Source organism: Rutidosis leptorrhynchoides, chromosome 4, assembly GCF_046630445.1.
Source record: "Rutidosis leptorrhynchoides isolate AG116_Rl617_1_P2 chromosome 4, CSIRO_AGI_Rlap_v1, whole genome shotgun sequence".
Taxonomy (NCBI): Eukaryota; Viridiplantae; Streptophyta; class Magnoliopsida; order Asterales; family Asteraceae; genus Rutidosis; species Rutidosis leptorrhynchoides.
Genome location: NC_092336.1, coordinates 147,779,102 through 147,797,640, shown reverse-complemented (window position 1 = coordinate 147,797,640; position 18,539 = coordinate 147,779,102). Strand labels below are relative to the sequence as shown.

Here is an 18,539-nt window from a genome sequence, read left to right as displayed (position 1 = left end):
CGGCGCCATCAATGACAATTTTTTCGGGTCGTTATAATTAAACTAAGACAAGTAAGTTTTACTTGCAAAGTGGCATTTGGAAGATTAATGTATAAGCATACATTAATATACAACACATGTACAAGAAAAGAGCAATTCTTGGTTGGGACTTGGTGACCATCCTAAGTATGTCTAGATACATTTTAGATGTACATATTTTCCTATAACACTTATGTGTTATCCTTAATCTAGGCTTAATTGCCATTAAGGTGTCATTAGGCGTGATTAACCAATATTAATGTTCTAGTGACCAAAACTCCTTTGGGAATGAAAGAGGCAACTATCCTAAGCATGTTTGAACAGGTTTCATAAATTATAGATGCCCGAAAGTGGTCAAACATTTTTCGATCAAAATTCGGATGGAAGGTTTCTGCGGTCGACCCACGGTCAGCTGTGGAGTCGACCGTGCATCCCTGATTTCACAAATCTGGGTGCTAGTCTCTACGATCTGACCTGCGGTCTACTGTGGTTCAGCCGTATACAATGTTTTTCATTTTAGGCTTTCTTTGGTTTTTGGTCGTTTGCTAGATCAAATGTGGATTAGTGAACTTGATGATTTATGTCAAGATGTCTACCATCACCTTTAGCTATGTGCATATGCCATCATTAAAACAGTTATCATTATGGGTTAAGATTAGTATAGTCATTAAGTATAATCTCATGTTAACCCACATTCTCCCCCAACAGGTTTCATTAATTAGTTATATATATTAGTTAGTTCTATCTGGTGCGTTATGGTTCTTTTTGTTATCTATTTCAATCACTGATTAAAAAGCTAAAATCAGAGATTGCTGCATTGAATCTGTAGATTTGGAAGTTAGGGTTTGGAGTTGATATCCTGAAATTAATACTTGCTCTATAATTATTTCACCTCATTGCTCTGTATTTACAAACACATATAACTCTTTTCATGCAGGAAGCATCTGTCACACACATTTGCCCAAAAACGGCGTCATAAAAATCGATCTTTGAAGATATCAACTACTTTCTACTGTTTACTTATACTACAATATAATTATGTTTATGTTTCACATTTTCTGATTTAGATTACCATATTTTTGTAACTAAATCTCCATTGTTTGTACTTTCTAACTAATTGACGGAGGTCATCATCATACTACTATTTTGTGTGTGTAGAGGTTAGAATTCGTTCAATTCATGTTCTTCGTGAATGATTCAGGTTGTGTATGTATATATGAGTAATCATATAGTGTATATGCATATGTATAAGCTGTGATGATGAATATGAATAACAACAGCAGTAGCAGATTATGAATCTGCGTATTGAACAATCAAGTGCCAAGATTACAAGGTGATGTTGTTACAAGATTGAGAGCATATGGTGATGTGTGTGAAGGAGATGGTGTAAGGGTGTGTGTAGTTATGAAGGCTTAAATCTAAGTGAGGGGATGATGCATATTTATAGGTCCATATGCATCATGTGCAAAGTAAGGGATTAGGAAAAATATACAAATCACATCAATATAAAATATGGCCTAACAGTGTGTTAGAAAGTCCATTTTTTGTTACTGTCAATTGCGATTAGATATTGTTAGATAATATTTATATTTATGTATTTTGCCTTTATGTATTCTGCCCAGTGTTTATAAGGGCTTTTCATTATCCTGGCCCATCAGTTTCCGTGTCTATTTTATGGGTATTTATACTTTGTAATGGTTGTTTTGTTAGACAATGAATCATACGATGCTTCCTATTAACTTGGTATCAGATAACATCCTGCAACCCTAAAGCAAAAAATAAAAAAATCTCTCGCTGCTGTTGTCTGTTTCTCCACCGATCATCCACAATTATTTTATTTTATTTTTTTTTCATGGCTCCTTCCGGCAAATATGATAAAATCTACACAGTCACATCGGTTCTTCATCTAATACTGATCAAACTCCACCAATTTATTGAAGGTTCATCCTCATCCGATCCACCTGATGAAGAAACAAGCAAGGCCGACGCTGTCGTGTTGGGGTGGATTTTCTTGACTATTTCAGAAACCCTTCTAGAACGACTGTTAAATTCGCAGCCTAAAACTGCCTTCGCTGCTTGGGAATTTCTAAAGAAAATATTTCAAGACAACAAGCGCTCAAAGATTGTTGAACTTACAGTAGAATTACGGTCCCTCAACATCGGCGATCTAACCGCAGAACAATATTTTCGAAAGGTAGAATCCTTAGATGTGTTGCTAACTAACCTCGGTTCCAAAATTGATGAAGACGAGTTAGTCACATATGCGATCAACGGGCTAAACAAGCGGTTTCCACACTCCCATCACATCATCCTACATAGCAATCCATTTCCAAGTTTCAATACAGTTCGGTCTATGATCACCCTTGAGGAGATGCAAGTCTCACGCAAAAGCAGAAACAATGTCGATGCCTTGGGCACCCCATATGCTCATACTGTTCTTGTTGCATAAGCCACTAATCAGCCCATCAGCACATCTCGTTCGAATAACCAACAAGTTTGTCGTAATTTTAATCGTGGGCACTGTCGGTTTGCGAACAAATGCAGGTATCTTCATCACTCCACAAGACCTGCAACTGCCCCTGCTATCTCCTCCAGACCTACTGGTAACACATACGCCCATCTTTTAGAAATAATACAGGCCCAATAACAATTATTAGCCCAACAGGGACATCTGCGGCCCTTTTGTCTACCTACGGCCCAGTTCGATTTTAGGCCACGCACTCCTTTGGCCCAAATGCTTGCTCCACCTGGATTTCATTCATTCAGCCCGCAAGAAAATTGAGTTGGGCCTGCACATTCACTTGCTCAGGTTGGGCTTCGTAATACCACTGGACATCAGCTTACTGGACATCAGCTTGCTGGACATCAGCTTGCTGGACAACCTATTCAACCGTCGGCCCACTTTTATACTAGCTTTGCAGGACCACCAACCACAACAGGGCCTGCCCCTATGGCCTCTGCTCAGCCCACTTCTCCTGGTTCATTTGTTCCTATGCCACAGTCTACTCAAGAAACATTGCTTCCTCATGCATTTAACACAATGACACTTCAGGATTACGGTAACGCTGGTTGGTACATGGATACGGGTGCTTAAACTCACCTTACATCTAGCATCGTAATTTGAGTACCATTTTTAATCATTGCATTTACCCTTCGGTTGTCGTTGGTGACGGGAACACTATCCCCGTCACTAACACCGGCCATTGCGGGTTGCCTAATATCCACCGACCACTATACTTGTCTAATGTTCTTGTAACGCCAAACATTATTAAAAATCTTATTTCTGTTCGTCATTTTGCATGTGATAATAAAGTATCTGTTTGTTTTGACGAGTTTGGTTTTTCTGTGAAGGACTACCTGACTCGCCGCCTACTCCTCCGATGTGATAGCACCAGAGATCTCTACCCGTTCACCCCTCAGTCATCTACTCCAGTACAACATGCTCTCCTCACTACCTCCACTACCTGGTATCAACGTCTTGGACATCCCAGCGTTGAATCTTTTCGTCGTCTTATTTCTAATAATTTAATCGCATGTAATAAAACGAAGTCTCCCAAATTCTGCCATGCATGCCAACTTGGCAAACATGTGAGGCTTCCATTCAGTAGTTCTAGTTCACATGTTACTTCTGCTTTTGATATTATCCATTCCGACTTATGGACTTTTCCTGTTTCGAGTCTCAGTGGTTTTAAATATTAGGTCCTTTTTTTGGATCATTACTCACATTATTTATGGGTGTTTCCATTAAGCAATAAATATTATATATTCAATATATTTGTTCAATTTCGTGCATTCGTTAAAACACAATTCAATACTGAAATTAAAGCTTTCCAATGCGATCGAGGGGGAATTTGATAACACTTCTCTCCACCGACTATTTAAATCAAATGGCATCCAACTACGACTCTCTTGCACCCAAACTTCCCAACAAAATGGCAAATCCGAACGAAAGATATGTACCATCAATAACATGATCAGCACTCTCTTGTTTCAAGCCAACCTTCCTCCGACTTTCTGGACAGAGGCACTACACATGGCCTCCTACATTCTAAATCTTCTTCCCTCTTCCGCCATTAACTATGACATTCCTCATACACGACTCTACAAAATTCCACCTAACTATTTCACACTTCGCGTCTTCGGTTGCCTCTGTTACCCTCACCTCAATACCACCAACAAACTTGCTCCCCGCTCCACTTCATGCATCTTCCTTGGATATCCCTCCAATCAACGAGGCTATCGATGTCTTGAACTCGACACCCATAAAGTCATTTTATCTCCTCATGTTACTTTCCACGAAAATACTTTCCCATATGCTTCCTCTCTATCCTCGCCCGCTCCTACCATCACTACTACTTCCTACGACTTCCTCGATCCACCACCTAACTTGTTCTCTAGTAGCTTCGCCGAGAGTAACATCCCCAATAACACACGACCACCATCCCCTGCACCTGTCACACCTACTCCTCCTACTCCCCCAACCTCACCACCGCCACCTCCTCCCATTCCCGCAAATTTACTGAATCTCACCACCTCTACTCACCCCATGGTCACCTGTCACCGCTTTGGAACCACTAAACCTGTTCAATGTCTCAATCTCCATGTGTTCACCATCTCTCCCATTCCTACCTCATACTCTCACGCATTTAACGACCCCAACTGGCAGCACGCTATGATCGAAAAGTATAATGCTTTAATTACAAATGGTACTTGGACCCTTGTGCCCCGCCCCTTGGATACGAACATAATTTGCTCCATGTGGCTGTTTAAGCACAAGTTTAATGCTGATGGGACTTTAAGTAGGTATAAGGTTTGACTCGTTGCTAATGGTCACAGCCAGCAGGTTGGTATTGATTGTGATGAGACCTTTAGCCCGGTTGTTAAACCGGCCACCATTCGGACTGTTCTCAGCCTTGCTATTTCTCGACATTGGCCCGTTCATCAGATTGATGTCAAGAATTCCTTTCTTCACGGTCACCTTTCTGAGATCATCTATATGCACCAGCCTCGGGGCTTTCGTGAACCTTCACGGCCATGTGTGCCTCCTGCAGAAATCCCCTTATGGGTTGAAGCAGGCCCCCTGGGCATGGTACCAACGATTCGCGGTCTATGCTCAGAGTGTCGGTTTTTAGCAGAGCAGGTGCGACACTTACCTATTCATTTATTGCCAGGGCCCCGACACTGCATATCTCCTATTATACGTGGATGACATTATTCTGACCGCCTCATCGACTGGGTTTCTTCAGCGGGTTATTGCATCTCTACACCAGGAGTTTTCCATGACTGACCTTGGCCCGCTGAACTACTTCTTGGGTATTTTCGATACACGTAATTCTTCCGGGATGTTCCTTTCTCAGAAGAAATATGTTGTCGAGATTCTCGAGCGTGCCGATATGTCAGGCTGTCACCTTGCTGAACCCAGGTCGAGACCAGCACGAAGATTGGCACATCAGGTTCTCCGGTTGCTAATCCGACATTATATCGAAGCCTTGCCGACGCACTTCAGTACCTCACTTTCACAAGACCGGACATCGCTTATGCTGTTCAGCAGATCTGTCTGTTTATGCATGATCCTCCTGAGCAGAATTTTTCCGCACTTAAGCGGATTCTCTGGTATATTGAGGGTACTCTTGATTATGGCCTCCAGCTCTATACATCCTCTACCACGTCTCTGACCGCCTACTCTGATGCTGACTGGGCTGGATGCCCCAGTACGCACCACTCGACCTCCGGATATTGTGTTTTTTTGGGTACCAACCTTCTGTCGTGGTCCTCCAAACGACGGTTGACCCCCTCTCGCTCCAGTGCCGAAGCTGAGTACCGCGGGGTTGCTAATGTCGTTTCCGAGACATGTTGGCTACACAACCTCCTCCGCGAACTACATTGCCTTTTATCCTAGGCCACTATTGTTTATTGTGATAATGTCAGTGCAGTATACATGTCAGGTAACCCAGTTCAGCACCAACGCACGAAACACATCGAGATTGACATTCATTTCGTGCTGGATCTAGTGACAAAAGGACATGTGTGTGACGACCCGGAAATTTCCGATCAAATTTAAACTTAAACCTTATATGATTTCGATATGATAAGCGAAGTCTGTTATGTTGAGTCTAAAAAAAAATTCAAACTGTTTCATATATTTAATTAACCTTCGACCATTACCGACGATTCACGAACAATTCTTTGTAAATAAATATGTATATATGTATATATATATATATATATATATATATATATATATATAAGTAATTATAATAGTTTGAAATTATAAAATATAATTTAAGTATTAGAACTAAATACGTAAAAGGTGATACAAAATAATATACAGAACAATTAAATTGCTATTAGAATGAATATATATATATATATATATATATATATATATATATATATATATATGTATAAATATATGCACATGGTTGTTATATCTAATTAATATTATAGATATGAAGTATATAAAGTATTAAACAATTGATATGTATTATTGTGCATAATAAATATTATTAAATACTACATACTCATCAATATGTAAATTCAATATATTAAATTACTTATAGATAAAATATAATTGCCATATTTATAATATTAGTACTTTCATTAATATAAAGATTTATACTAAAACCAGTATTACTAACATTAATAAAATGATTACATATAGATTGTGATACATGTAATTTAATACATTATTATCATTAGCTAATATCAATCTCAAGATATAATAAATAAAAATGAGAGTTAAAAAGTATAATTTGTTATATTAATATTATAAACATTATTCACAATTATTATTATTATCTTAATGATATTATTTGTATTATTAATATCATTATTATTCTTGTAGTTATTATTAATAGAAAATAATACGAAATATCATTATTGTCATTTATATTATAATTATTATCATCATATGATTTTTGTATCATTATTTTTCATTTTTATTATTAATATACTTATTATTATTATTAATATAAATATTAATTATAAATATTAATTATATAAAGTCTTTAAACTATGATTAATTGTATAGATTAGTTATATATACCTATCAAGTTTCTCCTTTATTCTGTTTTGATATCCCCAGCTCGTCATCAGGATCCAACCTAATCCCATATTTGTCCAAAAACAGATATATACGGATAAATACAAATATATATTCGGATATTAATAATAATTATAGATATATACGCGTTGTACTGATATCACTATCTGGGAGTTCTTTTTTTTCTTTTTCTTCTGTCTTCCTATTGATCCGTGATTCTTTGTCGAGAGATATGTTGGGTTATAATAACATTCAGCTGAATCAATCAATTATCTCTAAATATATATACCGAATATCTATTCTATCTGTAATATAAAAAAAAAATACTGAAACCATTACTTCCCTGCTCGTGCTTCAAATTTTTGAAAAGGTTAATTTCGATCAAATTTTCAAAATGTGTTAATGCCATGTTGTGAGGAATCATTTACTTAGTCTTTCTTTAAAATCTCAAATTTCAATTCTTAAAAACGAGATTGAATTTCTGAGTCAAAAATTTATTTCGCAAAAGTCAAACATAGTTCTTCGATTAAATTTGAACTTTCTGTTATGAATTAAGTAAAATTGAGGTTGGAGAAAGATTCTAGGAAAGTTTTAAGACATACTTCATGTAGAAATCATGAGCTAAAAACTCTTAAATTTTCAAAATCAATATCAAGTTTTAAATGGGTTCTTGCGTTTTACTGTTGCTGCTGCTATTTTTTTTTTTCTTCTATTTTTCTTTGGACCGATAAATTACAATACCAATACAAATCGTTTTCTAGTTTCAATTAAGGAACGAGTGATTGTTTTGATTATTAAATGGGTTTTTGTTCGATGGAATTTTGAAGATGATGAGGGAAGTCGAAACAGTCGTGATGCAAGTTATATATATTTCGGACCTGAACAATAACAGAGAAACTAGCCAGCTCAGCTGGTTAAATGGGGTGTTGGAATAGCGTGAGGTCACGGGTTCGACTCCGGTCGGCGGCATTCCTTTTTAGAACAGTTTTTTTTAAAAGGGTATACATTTTTCTTTCATTCTATTATTACTATTATTATTGGTATTATTAGTACTAATACAAGAAGTAAATAAAATTTAATATTATTATTATTATGATTAAAATTATATAAAAAAACGAATATTAGTATTATTGTTGTTAAGTTAAGTATGATAATTATTATTAGTATTAGTATTATAATTATTATCAGAATTATAAGAATTATAATCATTATTATTATTATTGTTATAAGCATTATTAATATATTTATCATTAATTAATTTTATCAATTAAGTATTATTATTATTATTATGATTATTACTATTATTATGAAAGTAATATAGTTATGATTATTTACATAAATATTAACATTAGTAACATTCTATAATTATCAGTATTATCATTATGTATTATTATTATTAGTATTATCATTCGTAATATCATAAATGTAACAAACAAAAGATAGTTATAAAAATATATCTAACACAAAACTTAACTATATTAATATTATTATTTACTTAAAATATAAGATATATATATATATATATATATATATATATATATATATATATATATATATATATATATATATATATATATATATATATATATATATATATATATATATATTAATATAAAAATAATATAACTAATAAATTAAATATATATAAACTTATTTGATTACGATTATGTGTATTGATAAATATACAAATGATATAGATTCGTGAATCTGAGGCCAACCCTGCATTGTTCAGTATCGTCGTATGAATATTTTTACTACAAAATATTGTAGAGTGAGTTTCATTTGCTCCCTTTTTAATTGCTTTTGCAATATATATTTTTGGGCTGAGAATACATGCGCTGTTTTATAAATGTTTTACGAAATAGGCACAAGTACTAAAACTAATTCTATGTGGGTTTAAACCAGAAATATACCCTTAGCTTGGTAACATTAAACTACTTGTCTATGTACGGTAGGCGCGAATCCTAAAGATAGATCTATTGGGCCTGACAAACCCCATTCTGACTATGGGATGCTTTAGTACTTCGAGGTTATTTTAAACACACCTGATCTGGTGTACTTTAGAGGGTAAAACATGAACGTTAAGTCTTGTTACCGGGTGCCTACAGCTTATAGAATACTTTTATACACTTGTGAGTGTACATATATTTATAAACGGAAATCTTGTGGTTTATTAACATATTAAAATGATTGTTATGATAAACCTATGAACTCACCAACCTTTTGGTTGACACTTTAAAGCATGTTTATTCTCAGGTACGAATTAAGTCTTCCGCTGTGCATTTGCTCAATTTAAGGACATTACTTGGAGTCGATCATCGCAATGGGACCAAATGTTGATGATTTCGTCCAGGTGGATAAGGACGGGTTGTTAAAGTTGGTATCAGAGCGGTGGTCTTAGTGAACCAGGTCTTGCATTAGTGTGTCTAACTGGTAGTTGTTTAGATGCATTAGTAAGTCTGGACTTCGACCTAGTAGTTGTTAGGTTATATTAATAAGTCTGGATTTGAACCTGGTCTGCATGTTAAAAGTTTTTGCTTACCACCATTTATCGAAAATATCTACCTATCATTTTCAGTCTCGACACGTCTTATTGCAATTATTGCATAGATGGTGTACAGACAAAATCATATCTTAGCATATCCACTAATCCATATCTTAGCGTATCTGTTACTGTGAACTTTGATTAACATCTTTTTAAAGATTCTCCGTAATTTATGGGATTTTGGTATTATATATACATATGAAAATTATGTATTGAAGAATACCAAATCTAACTCCTATAATCTATTCCATACCAAAAATTCATTTCCCCGATTATACAAGATGGATTCCGCATCTTGTTCAAATCTCTCAGATTCCGACAGCTATGCCGATATGGATTTCCATTCGGGCTCCGAAAACAGCGTCATCGGAATGGATCAACCAATTTCTCATCATCTATTCTGGATGAATTGGGGATGGGTTCGTAATATACTAAATCACTGGAGACAAGAAGAAGGTGATCCCTTCCATCCACCAAATTGCCCTCTTGGTGATGAACCTGAAGCACTTACCGGCGAACCTATTCGAAACACCATTTTCTCTCTCATTTCTAGAGTATCTCGTCACGATTATATACTATCCCATATTACGAATCTTATTCATCCGCTCGCTCCAACCGCTAATCATGCCGGTGTATTGGCAGAAGTTAACGAAATTCGCGCTCGCGTGACGGCTTTGGAGATTATGGTGCAAGGATTACAAACACCATCAGCAGCGCCAGCAGCATAATCAAGACCGCCAGTAACATCCACATCGCAAACCTCAATATCCTAAGTACCAGCAGCATCACCGGCATCAACGGATCACCATCATCAACAGTACCATTAACACCACCAACAATCACATCCGCACCACGTGACTTAACATCTCATTCTGTACCTCGAGTACGATCATTGTTCTACATAACGTTCTACATCATTTATCTTCATTCGACATAGCGATTATGTAATCTCTAATGTTTTAGAGATTAAATACTCTTATTCTAACGGTAAATCAAACGAGTTTAATATCTTATTGACTCATTAAATTCATGATTACGTCTGAAGAAAATATAAATGTATGTATATTTTCATAAAGATTGTGATTAAAAATTCTTTCGTACAAACTGTTAATGATGAAAATATTTTAACGGGTAGGTAATACCCGAGGAATATTCAGATTTCACATTAATAAGTTACACTATACATTCTTCGAATTTGATTCAACGGTTATTTACTATCCTACTTACAACCACCGATATACGTATCCGTTCACCACAGAATAACCATTTCTATTCAAAATTCATATTTGGATTTTGACTTATCAGAATCCAACAAGTGGCATAATGAAGAAAACATTGGACAAAATAAAATTTGTTAGAAACAAACAAATTAATTATGAGAAGAATTTTGTTAAGAATCCACGCTAATTGTTCCTAGCTAACTGTTCCTAGCTAACTGGTTACATTTTATTTATCGCAATTTACATTCTCGCAATTTTATTTATTGTCATTTACTTTACGCACTTTAGATATCGGGACATGTATACAAGGTTTTGACATATCATATCGACCCATCTATATATATATTTCGGAACAACCATAGGCACTCTATATGCAAATGTTGGAGTTAGCTATACAGGGTTGAGGTTGATTCCAAAATATATATATTGTTTGAGTTGTGATCGAGTCTGAGACCGGTACACGGGTCACGATACGTATTAATTAATTCGAATATTATAAACTATATATGAATTATTGAACTGCTAACTGTGGACTATCAACTGCGGACTACAAACATTGGACAATTAAAAATGAATTAAAATATTGATTATAACATATGAAACTAAACAATTTTTCAAGTTTGCCACTTGATATCATCTTGAACCTCATTTGTATCTTAACGATTACAATCCGCATTCAAACCCTTCATGATTCCTGAAAATACCTCAATTGATTTATGCATATAGTTATGCACCCGAAAATCTCGAACCTAAAGTCATAGTTTAACACGTACCACATCGAATTCTTTATCATTTATTAGCAAAAACAACCTTACGATTCCTTTTCAAAGTAGCCAATTTTGTCACAGCTCCACCAAGTCAACATCGACTCTTCAGTCGGACTAGTCTTATTATAACCTCAATATATACGTTGCTCTTTCGTCATCATTACCGGAGAACCTTTTATATTCCACTATATTATCAGCCGATGTACCAGCAACTTCGGATTAGTCTTTCTGAAAAATATCTGTATTATTCATGAAATTCCATCATATACTCATCCGTATTTTGAAACCAGAATTGCAATACCAATTACCGGTAATCCGCAATCAATATTTTGAATTTCATAGCGTTTCCACGTCAACAGTTATACATATATTACCTACCTCCAAAACTTACAGACTTCGAATGTGAGGTTTCTAAAAAACACCCTGAACTACGAACTAGTTCTTGAAATGCTGATGAAGCAGCAAAAACTGTAAACGACTCTAACAGTCAAAATTTTGATGATAAAGTACAGTGTGTTGGTAAAGCTCAGAAAAAGAGAAGGTTTGGAACTGGAAAACGGGTTGAGCAAAGTATGAAGAGGCTGAGAATAAATCACAAGGACTGAATCTGCCTTCAAATGATCCAAATGATTCAGTATCTACTAAAATTGTTAGCAAACACCTTACTCCTCATTCTAAACCTTCACAGACAAATATTCTTCATCATCATCCTATCTTGAACATTCTAAGATATCATCGTATCTTTCATTATAAATATCCTCGATATTTCTGAAGATATTTTCATAAGTATTCTTATTTGAAAATCATCTATCTCTTCGCAATACCTGCACTTCAATATAAAAGAAACTATGTTAGTTTCTAAATTCTGAAAAATTCAAATTTTAAATATGAATGTTTTTGAAGTAGTGTTAGGAACTGAAGCATGAATTAGTATAATATAATGACACTTGATCAACGTCATTATATTACAGCAAGTCATGCTGAGTTTCTAATGGAACGTGATGATTCACAGAACATACCGTCATCATGTGCCATTTACACGACTCTTACATTCTACCCAATCTCTAAACATATCAAGAAAATATTTTTCTTGATGATTCGGTCTTTTCTGGGATATTCTGATAATTTGCTAAATCAAGATCGAACCATTACGATTTCTTTCTTAGAACATTAACTATGTTCATTTCAAAATTCATACCTATTAATTCCGGACCGTTATTCGCTTGACTTAAAGTCAGGAATAGAGAACAAAAGTATGGAACTCTGAAATATAAAAGAAACGAAGGGGTGGATATATAGTAGAATATCCGACAGGGAAATCAAAACAGATGATCGCATTTAAAGCGGATCCTAATTTCCTTAATTACCGAAGAATCAAATCATATTACTAAGATCTTCCCCAAATCTCTTAAACTCCAGAAATCAATCCTATCTACGAAAAAGATATGACAAATCTATACCTACTCATTTCACTCTTTGGTGATAGCTTCACTCGTACTCTTCACAAAATCAAATGGTTTTATCCATATTAATCAATGATGATAAAACTCTATTTATCAACTCATATTTGTCATGAAAACATTCTTAATGTTAGCCATGACCACCTCACTCAAATTTCGGGACGAAATTTCTTTAACGGGTAGGTACTGTGACGACCCGGAAATTTCCGATCAAATTTAAACTTAAACCTTATATGATTTCGATATGATAAGCGAAGTCTGTTATGTTGAGTCTAAAAAAAAAATTCAAACTGTTTCATATATTTAATTAACCTTCGACCATTACCGACGATTCACGAACAATTCTTTGTAAATAAATATGTATATATGTATATATGTATATATGTATATATATATATATATATATATATATATATATATATATATATATATATATATATAAGTAATTATAATAGTTTGAAATTATAAAATATAATTTAAGTATTAGAACTAAATACGTAAAAGGTGATACAAAATAATATACAGAACAATTAAATTGCTATTAGAATGAATGAATATATATATATATATATATATATATATATATATATATATATATATATATATATATATATATATATATATATATATATATATATATATATATATATGTGTGTGTGTGTGTGTGTATAAATATATGCACATGGTTGTTATATCTAATTAATATTATAGATATGAAGTATATAAAGTATTAAACAATTGATATGTATTATTGTGCATAATAAATATTATTAAATACTACATACTTATCAATATGTAAATTCAATATATTAAATTACTTATAGATAAAATATAATTGCCATATTTATAATATTAGTACTTTCATTAATATAAAGATTTATACTAAAACCAGTATTACTAACATTAATAAAATGATTACATATAGATTGTGATACATGTAATTTAATACATTATTATCATTAGCTAATATCAATCTCAAGATATAATAAATAAAAATGAGAGTTAAAAAGTATAATTTGTTATATTAATATTATAAACATTATTCACAATTATTATTATTATCTTTAATGATATTATTTGTATTATTAATATCATTATTATTCTTGTAGTTATTATTAATAGAAAATAATACGAAATATCATTATTGTCATTTATATTATAATTATTATCATCATATGATTTTTGTATCATTATTTTTCATTTTTATTATTAATATACTTATTATTATTATTAATATAAATATTAATTATAAATATTAATTATATAAAGTCTTTAAACTATGATTAATTGTATAGATTAGTTATATATACCTATCAAGTTTCTCCTTTATTCTGTTTTGATATCCCCAGCTCGTCATCAGGATCCAACCTAATCCCAGATTTGTCCAAAAACAGATATATACGGATAAATACAAATATATATTCGGATATTAATAATAATTATAGATATATACGCGTTGTATTGATATCACTATCTGGGAGTTCTTTTTTTTCTTTTTCTTCTGTCTTCCTATTGATCCGTGATTCTTTGTTGAGAGATATGTTGGGTTATAATAACATTCAGCTGAATCAATCAATTATCTCTAAATATATATAACGAATATCTATTCTATCTGTAATATAAAAAAAAAAATACTGAAACCATTACTTCCCTGCTCGTGCTTCAAATTTTTGAAAAGGTTAATTTCGATCAAATTTTCAAAATGTGTTAATGCCATGTTGTGAGGAATCATTTACTTAGTCTTTCTTTAAAATCTCAAATTTCAATTCTTAAAAACGAGATTGAATTTCTGAGTCAAAAATTTATTTCGCAAAAGTCAAACATAGTTCTTCGATTAAATTTGAACTTTCTGTTATGAATTAAGTAAAATTGAGGTTGGAGAAAGATTCTAGGAAAGTTTTAAGACATACTTCATGTAGAAATCATGAGCTAAAAACTCTTAAATTTTTAAAATCAATATCAAGTTTTAAATGGGTTCTTGCGTTTTACTGTTGCTGCTGCTATTTTTTTTTTTTCTTCTATTTTTCTTTGGACCGATAAATTACAATACCAATACAAATCGTTTTCTAGTTTCAATTAAGGAACGAGTGATTGTTTTGATTATTAAATGGGTTTTTGGTCGATGGAATTTTGAAGATGATGAGGGAAGTCGAAACAGTCGTGATGCAAGTTATATATATTTCGGACCTGAACAATAACAGAGAAACTAGCCAGCTCAGCTGGTTAAATGGGGTGTTAGAATAGCGTGAGGTCACGGGTTCGACTCCGGTCGGCGGCATTCCTTTTTAGAACAGTTTTTTTTAAAAGGGTATACATTTTTCTTTCATTCTATTATTACTATTATTATTGTTATTATTAGTACTAATACAAGAAGTAAATAAAATTTAATATTATTATTATTATGATTAAAATTATATAAAAAACGAATATTAGTATTATTGTTGTTAAGTTAAGTATGATAATTATTATTAGTATTAGTATTATAATTATTATCAGAATTATAATCATTATTATTATTATTGTTATAAGCATTATTAATATATTTATCATTAATTAATTTTATCAATTAAGTATTATTATTATTATTATGATTATTACTATTATTATGAAAGTAATATAGTTATGATTATTTACATAAATATTAACATTAGTAACATTCTATAATTATCAGTATTATCATTATGTATTATTATTATTAGTATTATCATTCGTAATATCATTAATGTAACAAACAAAAGATAGTTATAAAAATATATCTAACACAAAACTTAACTATATTAATATTATTATTTACTTAAAATATAAGATATATATATATATATATATATATATATATATATATATATATATATATATATATATATATATATATATATATATTAATATAAAAATAATATAACTAATAAATTAAATATATATAAACTTATTTGATTACGATTATGTGTATTGATAAATATACAAATGATATAGGTTCGTGAATCTGAGGCCAACCCTGCATTGTTCAGTATCGTCGTATGAATATTTTTACTACAAAATATTGTAGAGTGAGTTTCATTTGCTCCCTTTTTAATTGCTTTTGCAATATATATTTTTAGGCTGAGAATACATGCGCTGTTTTATAAATGTTTTACGAAATAGGCACAAGTACTAAAACTAATTCTATGTGGGTTTAAACCAGAAATATACCCTTAGCTTGGTAACATTAAACTACTTGTCTATGTACGGTAGGCGCGAATCCTAAAGATAGATCTATTGGGCCTGACAAACCCCATCCTGACTATGGGATGCTTTAGTACTTCGAGATTATTTTAAACACACCTGATCTGGTGTACTTTAGAGGGTAAAACATGAACGTTAAGTCTTGTTACCGGGTGCCTACAGCTTATAGAATACTTTTATACACTTGCGAGTGTACATATATTTATAAACGGAAATCTTGTGGTTTATTAACATATTAAAATGATTGTTATGATAAACCTATGAACTCACCAACCTTTTGGTTGACACTTTAAAGCATGTTTATTCTCAGGTACGAATTAAGTCTTCCGCTGTGCATTTGCTCAATTTAAGGACATTACTTGGAGTCGATCATCGCAATGGGACCAAATGTTGATGATTTCGTCCAGGTGGATAAGGACGGGTTGTTAAAATGTGCGTGTTCTTCATGTTCCATCGTGATATCAGTATGCTGACATCTTCACCAAGGGCCTTCCTGCTATTCTTTTTTATGAGTTCCGTACCAGTTTGAGCGTCCGTCATACTCCCGCTCCAACTGCGGGGGGCTGTTAGATAATATTTATAATTATGTATTTTGCCTTTATGTATTCTGCCCAGTGTTTATAAGGGCTTTTCATTATCCTGGCCCATCAGTTTTCATGTCTGTTTTATGGGCTATTTATACTTTGTAATGTTTGTTTTGTTAGACAATGAATCATACGATGCTTCCTGTTAACAGATATATGGAAACATATGGCTATTAGTATAATTAACAAGTTATGTACCAAATCAAGGAAAGATGTATCAAGTTTCCTACTCAGCCATTACGATGCTATGGACTTTGTTATACACAGGTTTTGTAAGCTTATTCATATTTGTATATGCTTATTACTCTTGATCCACTTCTGAGCTCGTTGAATTATCAACTGTTAAGTACTACATTGTATAGAAAAATGAATAATTGTAATAAATATTTGATGTAGGTTGTTGCATACATAATCAAAACATAAGGAATTCAGAGGCAATAACTTCATGGAACTTGAGGATATTGGTCAGTAAGGCTCCTTAGTGTATAATTTGTGATTGGATAATACTTCAAATGTTATGTCATGAACCTTTTTGCACATTTTTAATGCTTAACTACATTGTTCACTCGATTTTTTCCCGCCCTAGTCGATGACATCGTGTTAAAATTGTCCACATTAATCATATACAAGAGGTAAAGTCAACTACTATTGTTTTCAAGTTCATATTTGATCGTATATGCTTTATTTAACCATTTTTATATTTCTTTCAATTGATGCAGGAAATATGTTGTTTATATGATAGTTTGACTAAGATAGTGTATAAGATAGATGTTGAAAAAAATTGGTTAAAAGTGTGTTTTCACCAACATTGGACACTAATTAATATATGATGAGTAGTCAATATTAATGATGATAAAAATGAGTTTTGTAGCCACTAGCGAGGGCTTTACAACGAACTAAAGTGTGTCCAAAACGGGATAAAGGTGAATGAGATATCGAGTCTCAAAATTGTGCGTTTAGTGCAAATTTTAAAAGGCTTTATGAAAGTAGGTGGAAACCTAAGGAGTGTGCTTCCACTATAAATAAGCCTTATGGGTATGAAGAAATACCACACCACAATCGAAACCATAACACACACTAAGGTTTTCATCTCAATCACAACAAGGCCTCCTGTTTAGGTTATCTTTCAGGCAAGTGTTAAAGTCCGGCAGTACGCTGCTTCGAACCAGTGTACCCTGGTAACAGACGAAGAATCTGTTTAAGGGAATTGTGTCAAACACAAGCCCGGTTCAACCTTCAATCGGTTAGATCAATTTATTTTCAGTTTATGATTACATGATCGTTATATGAATATTATGTTTGTGTAATCTATATGTTTCAGTCTATATATTCTGATTATTTGCTTTGTGTGATAGCATGATCATTATTTGTAATCAGTTTGAATTGACTCGCATGTCTTCAGTTTCGTATGCATAAATAAACCTACAAACTTAAACAGATTCTTGTTCCACGAAACTACGAAATTGATATGCTTGTAATCAGATATAACTGAAATCATTTTGTTTGTTGTTCTTTCTGGTGCAACTGATGAATTGCTAAACTGATCCTATCAGATCTGAACATAAAGTATTTATGCTGTTGTATATGCTATTCCGGTCAACATCGTGTATGCTTGATTTTATATATGTTCACCGTGAATATGTTAAATTGATATAACAAGTGATTTGGCTCTACGATTTTTTCA

The 18,539-nt window shown here is 32.7% G+C and overlaps 1 protein-coding gene across 1 annotated transcript; it reads left to right on the top strand.

Moving 5' to 3' along the window:
* The first annotated feature begins 1,870 nt into the window (after positions 1–1,870).
* Positions 1,871–2,467, top strand: LOC139841115 (uncharacterized). Its single transcript, XM_071831348.1, has one exon. The coding sequence runs from the start codon at positions 1,871–1,873 to the stop codon at positions 2,465–2,467; it is 597 nt and encodes a 198-aa protein (XP_071687449.1).
* The last annotated feature ends 16,072 nt before the right edge of the window (positions 2,468–18,539 follow it).